At 48.2% G+C, this 10,045-nt stretch overlaps 1 protein-coding gene across 2 annotated transcripts in view; it reads left to right on the top strand.

Annotated features, from left to right (window-relative positions):
* Positions 1-5,308, top strand: part of GCH1 (GTP cyclohydrolase 1) — a 50,669-nt gene extending 45,361 nt beyond the window's left edge. Inside the window, exons 4-6 of one of the 2 annotated variants that reach the window (XM_012806583.2) lie at positions 3,022-3,053; positions 4,150-4,234; positions 5,228-5,308. In XM_012806583.2, coding sequence (XP_012662037.1) covers positions 3,022-3,053; positions 4,150-4,234; positions 5,228-5,285 — 175 coding nt within the window. In that variant the 3' untranslated portion in view covers positions 5,286-5,308. Of the gene's footprint in view, positions 1-3,021; positions 3,054-4,149; positions 4,235-4,934 lie in introns of both variants that reach the window. The other variant, XM_003792123.3, reaches the window with a different exon arrangement.
* The last annotated feature ends 4,737 nt before the right edge of the window (positions 5,309-10,045 follow it).

Consider the following 10,045-nt stretch of genomic DNA (forward strand, 5'->3'; position numbering starts at 1 on the left):
TGGAGTCCGGCCTTTAAGCAGCGTGGTGGGCAGCAGGGCCTGGAGTCCGGCCTTTAAGCAGCGTGGTGGGCAGCAGGGCCTGGAGTCCGGCCTTTGTTCTGCATTGTCTCAGCTAACATTTGAGGAAAAAGCTACTTCCTTCGGGCGGCGCCTGTGGCTCAAAGGAGTAGGGCCCTGGCCCTATATGCCAGAGGTGGCGAGTTCAAACCTAGCCCCAGCCAAAAAGTGCAAAAAAATGAAAAAAATAAAAAGCTGCTTCCTAGCTAGGCCCACTATGTATGCCCCCATGTCATTGTCCTTGGGTATTCCGGTTCCTCCTACATCCTGAAGGCGGGCGCGGTGGGTAAGCTGGTGTGTCCATGTGGTCCGGCGGGAGGGTGGGCATGGGCAGTGCACCCCAGACGTGGTGGCGGCTTGTGCAAGGGGGCCCTGCCTTGTGCCACCGAAACCCTGGAGAACTCATTCATATGAATCTCTCTTCAGTGATGTTTAGCCTGCATTTATTTCAGCATTTAACACTAGAAGTGTTTAGATCTTTACTTAGAAGTTTTGTGATATCTTTTTTTTTGAGACAGAGCCTCAAACTGTCCCCCTGAGTAGAGTGCTGTGGCATCACAGCTCACAGCAACCTCCAACTCCTGGGCTCAAGCGAGTCTTCTGCCTCCGCCTCCCAAGTAGCTGGGACCACAGGCGCCCACCTCAAAGCCCGGCTAGTTTTTGGTTGCAGCTCTCCTTGTTGTTTGGCAGGCCCAGGCTGGATTCGAACCCGCCACCTTCGGTGTATGTGGCTGGCGCCTTAGCCACTTGAGCCACAGGTGCCGAGCCTGTGATGTCTTTATGGCCGGGGACATACCGGAGGAGCTTGGCTCTTGTTTGTGTCAGTTGGTCCAAGGCAGATGGGCCTGAGTGTGCGACCTCCACTTCAGGCCCCAGGAGCCTGCTGGGGACACTGAGGACTTGCCATATATTAAAACATCAGAGTATTGAAAGTTTTTTTGACAAAGGAATTGGAATTAGACAGGTAGATGGAAAAAGGACCAAATATAACTTCTGGAAATAAAAGTGATCAATGAGAATCTGAAATGAGAATCTGCTCATTTAAATAGACTGGACACAGCTGAAAGTGCAGCGAATGAGAAGAAAGGTCTCAGTTCAAGAAATTGTGCAGAATTGCACAGAACAGGTAGGAAATGTGAATATGTGAACAAGAACTTAACAAATGTGGACCAGGGGAGGGTTTAACATGCCCTTACGTGAAATTCCTGGTGGGAGCAGAGTCAATACGGGAGACTCCAGTTGGGAGAAGATGGTTGAAGAGGTTTCCAGGACACGTGCAAAGATCAGTCTTGAGATTCAGGAAGCCAAATAATCCCAAATAAGCCAGATAGAATTAAATCCCCACCTAGACACAACACGGGAAATTATAGAGTACACTTATAAAATATAAGTTAATATCAGACAGCCCCAGAGAAGGACGTAAGTTGTTACCTGCAAGGTGACAGCAGTTAGGCCGCAAAAGTCAGATATGACCATGGCCAAGCCAAAATTCTGTCCCCTACAAATATCTCTTACAAATTGTCTTTCAAGAATGAGAGCAAAATAAAGATGTTTTTTAATTCAGGGAAGTTTTACAAAATGCTAAGGAGTCAGACATTCAGCACTGCTCCTTACTTGATAAAGAAAACTGCAGCAGGAACGGGAAGCTGTGAGCTGTGAACTGTGAGCACAGCCCTGCACCCACACAGAAGCGCTCAGTAAGGCCGGCAGGAGTGAAGCTGTGAGCTGTGAGCTGTGAGCACAGCCCTGCACCCAAACGCAGGCACTCGGTAAGGCTGGCAGGAATGACCCTCCTGGAACGGGGCCAGCTGTGACCTGGAGGCCGGCTAGCCCCACAGGTGACAGTGAGTAGTGGAGCCTGGTGTTCCTGCCGTGATCTAACACCATACCTGGAGTTCTCCAGAAAAAGAAATGGTGAGCATGAGGAGGAAGGCCTTACTGACTCCTCAGTCCACGGCACCTTCGGGTTAATCCCTGAAAAACTATCTGAAGTAATTCTATAGAAAAACTGTCAAACGTGTGGTATACAGTGAAACCGTCAGAAGTAAAACAGAAATTTGACCTCATAAGAAACATGACATAGCTCCCATCTAGGAGCTTGAAAAAGACATCATTTCTTAGGGTTTGTTCAAAATAAAATAATATAGTTCTATCCTCTCAATGTCATGTACCTTCTGGGAACACAGGAGATTTAGGATGGCTCCTGCCTCCAAGGAGCTCTCAACTGAGTGTGAATAGGGTGGCCTGCCTGTCACCGACATTACTGGGTGAAAAAGAGCCAGTTGTCAGCTCTGTCTGAGGGCACAGTGAAGGGACGGTCCTTACAATGAGTCCAAATTCATGACTAAAGAGCACATTTTAAAGAAAGGCCCTCCTCATGAATGGCCGTCCTCACGTGGGTAAGTCACGTGGCCATCTTTACCTGTCAAAATGGAGGTTGAAAGGTAGAAATTCATCCAGCTAAGACTGGGGGGCTTTTAGACTGGGGTGCTGATCATGCTGAGTGCTTACATAAACCTCTGTCAGGAAGGGGTGTCTGCAGAAGACTAATCGGCTCTAAGCTGATTACCCTAATAGGTTTAGCTAGTGTAGTAGCCGACCACGGTGTGCTGCTAATTAACAAGTAGTCTTTTTATTTTTAACTTGCACTTTAAGCTCCCATAAAACAATGATTAATTAGGACACTTGAGATGTGGCATACAGTTGATGACTTGGGAGCTTTAAAGTGGTGTTCTTGTCTCTGTGTGTCCTAAGCAAACTTTACATTGGGGCAGTGGTTAACCCCGCTGCGGATGGAGGAGCAGAGAGTCTGTGGCCGTTTCGTGCGTTCCCTGTGTTTCTGTCTTTCTGCCCTTCTTGTGAGTGTTCTCCTGCCCGCTCCCCTCTGTGACTGCAGCAGAGGCCTGTTTGTCTTACGGGAAGTCAAACAATTTATAATTAAAAAAATTCTTTTTTTCCCTCTAGGATTGTAGAAATCTACAGTAGACGACTACAAGGTGAGCTTTTAAAATCTTTATCTACAGAAAACACTTTTTTCTTAGAGGTATTTTTTTGTCATCCTATTATAAGGGTAGTAAATATGACTCATAAAAATTAAAACTGCCAAAGCTGGGTCCAGTGGCACGTGCCTGTAATCCCAGATACTGGGAACTGGACAGGAGGGTTACTTGGGTCTAGGAGTCCGGGACCAGCCTGGGCAGCACAGTGTGAGTGTGATCTGGGCTCTTTTGAAAGTGCCTGCAGTCTATAATAATTACAGTCACCTGCTGTGTTCTTTAATCACACAGAGTAGCTCTCTGCCTAAGTATTGGCAAGGATGAAAAAGTAACAGTCCTCATAGGAATATAGAAAAGTCTGCTGCGTCTCAAGCCTCTGAAGAAATCGCTATTGTATTTGAACGTTCTTTCACATTTTTATGCATAAATCAGTATTTTAAAATCAATTTATTTGTATTTAAACAAAATAGGCTCATATATATTCTTCACCTTTTTTTCCCATTTTTTTATTCATGTAATCTTAAACATTTTTTTCTGCATTCACGTAACCATCTCGTCCATTTTGGCACCTACTGAGAGTTCCACTGTGTGTGTGGAGACGGGATGTGACTGATCCCTGCTCTGAGAGACGTGTGGGGATTTTGACCATTTTTAAAGACCTTTGACACTGTAGTGAACACTCTCATATGGAACAGATGAGGTGTTTTATTAAGGGCAGGAACTGTGTGGTTTAGATTGAATCATTGGTTCTCAACATTGCTCTAAGTATACAATTCAGTAATGGAACTGCAGCCCCTTTGTTAATCCTTTTGCAAGCAATTCATTTATTTGCTCTTCACCACCTCTACATGGTGCGGTGGTCCCACTGCACAGGTGAGAGACAGTCACTACCCTAGCCCGTTCCCTCCAGGGATGCTGGGGGCCCCTGCTGTCCCAGCGCTGCAGGGAGGGCCCTGAACAGGGGCCTCCTGTGATGCGGTCAGCTGACAAGCAAACTGGCAAAAGCTGGTTCTCACTCACACCTCAGATGTTCTATGGACAAGAAAGCCTCCAGCTGCCTGTGTCAGACTCTTAGGCGAGCTCTCTTTCCCTGCAGTTCAGGAGCGCCTCACCAAGCAAATCGCTGTGGCCATCACAGAAGCCCTGCGGCCCGCGGGAGTCGGCGTAGTGGTGGAAGCCACGTAAGTCTGAGCTCACCTTGGCGATGTCCTGCCTGGTGGGTGCAGTTTCTCTGGACACTTGAGCTAGCGTAGTGCATGCAGCCTTTTCCTGAAGGCGGATCGAGTGAGAGTCTGGCTTCCTTGTGATCTAGAAGTGTCCCTGCAGCCCACTACATGATTGTCACCTAGGAAGAAAATCCCGTTTATTCCTCTTGATGTGTTAAGGATTCAACTACTGGTAGGAATCAAAGCTCCATGACAAGAAACTTCAGGAAAAGAGTTTCAGATAACATTTGTCCCAAAAGGGATGTTTCTATGTACTTGGTACCTGTGAGCTGAGATTCATCTTTTAGCCTGCTTTGTATTTTAAAAACCAAGCCAGAATGGCAGGGTGTGGTGGCTCATGCCTGCAATCCCAGCCTTCTGGGAGGCTGAGGTGGGTGGGTTGCCTGAGCTCAGGAGTTCAAGACCAGCCTGAGCAAGAGGAAGACCCATCTCTAGAAATGAATAGCCAGGCATTGTGGTGGACGCCTGTAGTCCCAGCTACTCGGGAGGCAGGGGGAAGAGGATTGCATACGCCCGTGAGTCTGAGGTTGCTTTGAGCCATGACACCACGGCACTCTACCCAGGGTGATAAAGTGAGACTCTGTCTCAAAAACAAAAAAATGAACCCAAGCGCCTGGCTGCTCCTCTAATCAGCCTTCCTTGTCTCCTTGTCTAGACACATGTGCATGGTCATGCGAGGTGTGCAGAAAATGAACAGCAAAACTGTGACCAGCACCATGTTGGGGGTGTTCCGAGAAGACCCGAAAACTCGGGAAGAGTTTCTGACACTCATTCGGAGCTGAGTGCCGGGGCGCAGGGCGGGGCTGCAGCCTGTCCAGGGTGCAGGGCGGAGCTGCAGCCTCCCTGCTGGCAGCATCGTCTGTCATGTTTGTACGTCCCATTGTCAGTTGTTACAGATGTGAACTTTATTCTTCGTCACAAATGTATTTTAAAATTATTTATAGAAAGCCAAATAAAAATAATTAACAAAGGGGCGAGCCCTCTACTTCCTTCTTGCCACCTTTAGTGGCAATATTAAAGTTTAATATTAAATATTAAATTGCCAGAAGTGTAATTCACAGGCACAAAATCACTGCCATTCAGATGATGGGGGTGCTGGGAAGGGAGGGCAGTTTGTGTATTTTGGTGAGACAGCGGTGACAGGAGCGCAGGAAGTGGAAGACAACTGCGGCCGGTGTGCTGCTTGTTCCTCCTCCAGCAGAGACGGGGTGGAGAGTGCCACATGTTTACCTGCCGGGTCCGTGCGGTATCGCTCTGTGAATTCAGTCTGGCAGGCTCCACTTTGATCGTGTTTGTCAAACCTCCAGTGACATGCCATTTTTTTATGTGTTTATATTTTAACTATCCAGTTGTAACAGTCGCCAAGGGAAAGCAGTGGAGTATCTATGTTTCTGATTTACTGTGAGTTAAAAAGGCATGTTTCTACCTTCTGTTCTTAAATTCCAGTGCAGGGAATTAGTTCCTGAGGCTGCTTACCCACCTGTTCTCACATCCGTCCGCCCGCATGTGAGGCTTAGACATTTAACTCTCTGTGCCTTGATGAGAATAGCACACCATTCAGAGTCTAGATGTTTTTGCCTTTTTTTAAGAGCCCTTATTTTATAAGACTTAGCACTGGCAGTGCACGTAACTGGTCATCACAGTTAACCTTGAAATGTTTCCTGAGATTTTACTTTGTGTGTTCTATGTAGATGCCTTAAAACATTATTTTTGATCTTATGGAATATTTTTCTAAGAATTTCCAGAAACTTTCGAGAGTGCCCTTCATTTTCAGGTCTGCAGAGCCCCAGCTCCCATGAACCTGAAATAGCTCAGCGTGCACTGAGGGTGGATGGCCCTGTGAGCTGTGTCCACCGTCCTAGCCAGAGCCGTGGTGGTGTCTGTGGGAACCCCGGGAACCCTGGGCTGGGTTTTTCTTGTGGTCCAGGAGGGTCTTGTATTCTGTGTCACTCTGCATTTCAATCCTGGAAGCTGTTGCCTTACAGATTATCTTAAAATTTCCTCCACTGGGGCAGTGTGGGCCAAGTTAAACAAACAAAACCCAACTCCTCCACAAAGACAACGTCATTCCACTTTGACACGAGGCAGATGAGGCTCCACTCTGATCAGGATTATCAAGCCAGAATTATCCCATTACCTAGATGTAATAGACTGCAGTGTTTGCTCTGATGTTGGCAGTCCCACCCCTGCCACTTTGATGCCACTTAACTGATAAGACAAGAGGGCAGAGGCTCTTTTTTGGTGGTGGTTGTCTTTTTGACTCTTCCCTTCTATTCCCTGGCGTTTTCTGTATTTGGAATTTGAGTGCTGTGGTGGTGGTGGGTTTCTGAGTTCCGTTTTCCATCTAACCCAGTGTAAGCATGAGCTTGCGTACTTTTAGATGTGTTTAGGTTGCTTTCTGAGCACACAACTCATGTTTGGTATTTTATAGTAAAAACAAATGTGACTTGAAGGACCAAAGAAATTGTTAGCTACAAATTCATCTTTATGAGATCATTTGTATTCCTTTTTAACGACTCTTTGTTCTAGCATTTCCTAGAAGCGTTCTTACAGATGTCTGATGCACCCGCGGCTGCTGCCTTTTTGGTGAATGCAGAGTGATGACCTGTCTCTCTCTCTCGGGGCTGCAGTGCTTGAAAATTACCTTTTCATATCCATGAACTTGAGGCCATTGAGGAGGAATTTTAAAGAATTGGTTGCCTTTAAATTACACTGTTCAATCAAATTGTTTGATTATATGTATGTGTCTGTTCCTGAGGTCAGCTCTGTTTAAATTATTAAAGTGTTATACCTTGGTTGTTGTGAAAGTGGTGTCTTTTTTAATCACCAGTATAATCTTACGTATGATTAACTGGATTATTTTGAGTGTATTGAAAGGCAACTTAAGGGCTTTTCCAGCCACCCAGCTGTTACTGTACCAGGTAAACCCATGTGCTGACACTTCTCTTTGGTAACTGGTCGGGTGTTACTGTCTTTCTCCTCTTGCTGCTAATGAGAGAGGTGGTCTAGGGTGACAGTCAGGAATCTTTTTTTTTTTTTTTTGAGACAGAGTCTCACTCCATGCACTGGGTAGAGTGCTGTGGCATCGTAGCTCACAGCAACCTCAGACTCCTGGGCTCAGGCCATCCCTCTTCCTCAGCCTCCCGAGTACTGGGGACCACAGGTTTTCTTACGGACGTCTGATGTACCCACATTCTGCTGCCCTGTTGGCAAATGCCCATGTCTGCCATGATGCCTGGCTAATTTTTTCATTTTCAGTAGAGTCTTGCTCTTGCTCACACTGGTGTTGAACTCCTGAGCTCAAGGGATCCTCCTACCTTGGCCTCCCAGAGTGCTGGGATTACAAGTGTGAGACACCGTACCTGGCCCAACAGTGAGGCATCTCAGTGGCCCTCATGTGCCTGTTGTCTTAACATTGCGGGCCCCGTGGGAGAGCGGGCTGGGAAGGAGTGCAAGGGGGGTTATTTCTCCTAAGAAGAGTCTTCCCTGGACGGAACTTCCATTTAGGGGCAGAGGGCCTTGCTGCCTCTTTTCTGCCCAGGCACCAGCCCTCCTCCCCTGTTGCTGGTGGTCCCCGGGCCTTCCTCCCCTCTAGCTGGTGGTCCCCGGGCCTTCCTCCCCTCTAGCTGGTGGTCCCCGGGCCCTCCTCTCCTCTAATTGGTGGTCCCCGGGCCCTCTTCTCCTCTAATTGGTGGTCCCCGGCCCTCCTACCCTCTAGCTGGTGGTTCTCCAGCCCTCCTCCCCTCTAGCTGGTGGTTCTCCAGCCCTCCTCCCCTCTAGCTGGTGGTCCCTGGCCCTCTTTCCCTCCAGCTGGTGGTCCCCGGCCCTCCTCCCCCTCTAGCTGGTGGTTCCCCGGCTCTCCTCTCTAATTGGTGGTCCCCGGCCCTCCTCCCCTCTAGCTGGTGGTCCTGGGCCCTTCCCCCTGGCCAGATGCCCTCACTGGTGGGCACCATGCACAGGTGGTATTACTCCTGCAGGATCCCTTAAACCAGTGGGTAATGAATCTCATCACTCAAATGGGGTTCTTATGACTGCAACACACCCCTAAAACCACCGCTCAGAGGTGTCATAAACAGCTGCTCACCAAGCCCAGCCACCCCTCATGAGTGTCTGCACTGGGGCTGATCGGCCAAGTTCCTTGATGTGTCGTGGACGAGCGGTGGCAGACGGCAAAAGCTTTAGAGCAGGTGTCCTCAAATTATGGCCCGTGGGCCACATGCAGCCCACCTAGGACATTTATCTTGCCCGCTGGGTGTTTTTGCTGACATTGCCTGTCCTGCTTAGCAGCCGACTCGTCCCAGGGCCTGCAGTCCAGCCCTCCAATGGTCTGAGGGACAGTAAACTGGCCCCTGTTTAAAAAGTTTGAGGACCCCTGCTTTAGAGAGAGCTTCCCTCCACACAGACATCTGGGCTCATCCTCCGGCCACGCAGAGAGCCTGCTGGGGGTGAGTTTAGGTGAGGTGTGAATACCTGACTGCCACACCTGCCCAGAGGCCCTTGCTTTATTTTTATTTTAGCTTTTATTATGGAAAATAAGACATGAACTTCAGCATGCCAGCCCCCCTTGTTACCCAGCTTCAAGATGTTTCAACTCATAGCCATCTTCTTTTCTCTCTGCTCCTCGTTCCCACTGGATCACTTCAAAGCAAGTCCCAGGCATTTCAGTCATAATTCACCATGTCACCCTTGGTAGAGTGCTGTGGCGTCACAGCTCACAGCAACCTCAAACTCCTAGGCTTAAGCGGTTCCCTTGCCTCGGCCTCCCAAGTAGCTGGGACTACAGGTGCCCACCACAACGACCTGCTATTTTTTTATTGTAGTTGTTGTTTGGCAGACTCAGGCCGGGTTTGAACCCACCAGGCCCGGTGCATGTGGCTGGGGCCCTAGCTGCTAAGCTACAGGCACTGAGCCCATGAATATTTCAAATAATCTAAACAAAGTGGGATCGTATAAAATTAACTCCCCGCCATCTATTATCACCCAGAAGTTCTTTAATAATAAATAGCCAGCGAGTATTTGATTTTCTCTTACTGTCTTCCATACATAAAGATAATATGTATGTCATATAAGTCTTTCATATAGTTATTATTTTTTAGACTGTGTTGTTCTTTTGCCTGGGCTAAAGTGCCGTGGCCTCAGCCTAGCTCACAGCAACCTCTACCTCCTGGGTTCAAGGAGTCCTGCTCAGCCTCCCAAGTAGCTGGGACTACAAGCACCTGCCACAACACCTGGCTAATTTTTTCTTGTTTTTGGCAGAGGCAGTGTCTTTTGCTTAGGCTGGTCTCGAATCCCTGAGCTTAAGCAATACTCCTGTTTCAGCATCCTGAGTAGCTGGTATTACAGGCGCAGGCCACCACACCCAGATTTTTTTTTTCTATTTTTAGTAGAGATGGGGGTCTCGCTCGTGCTCAGGCTGGTCTCAAACTCCTAATCTCAGGCAATCCACCTGCCTCAACCTCCCAGAGTGCTGGGATTACAAGTGTGAGCCACAATGCCCAGCCAGCCTTCCCATATTTCCCTTACAATCTATTTGGTCATTTGATTTTGGAAAAGCTGTGTTTACCCCAAGAAAGGTCCAGCTACTGACATGCCTGAGGCTGTCTAGGTAAAGTGAGACTCCAGCTAAGCAGGGGGAAGAAGGACTGTTCTCTGCCACACATTTCTCCATACCCTTAAACTCCTGCTCCGGGCCAGCCTGGTTCTGCCACACACTTCTTCATAACCTTAAACAACTGCTCTGAGCCAGCCTGGTTCTGCCACACACTT

Source organism: Otolemur garnettii, unplaced genomic scaffold (genome assembly GCF_000181295.1).
Source record: "Otolemur garnettii isolate 467f Iridium unplaced genomic scaffold, OtoGar3 scaffold00054, whole genome shotgun sequence".
Classification (NCBI taxonomy): Eukaryota; Metazoa; Chordata; class Mammalia; order Primates; family Galagidae; genus Otolemur; species Otolemur garnettii.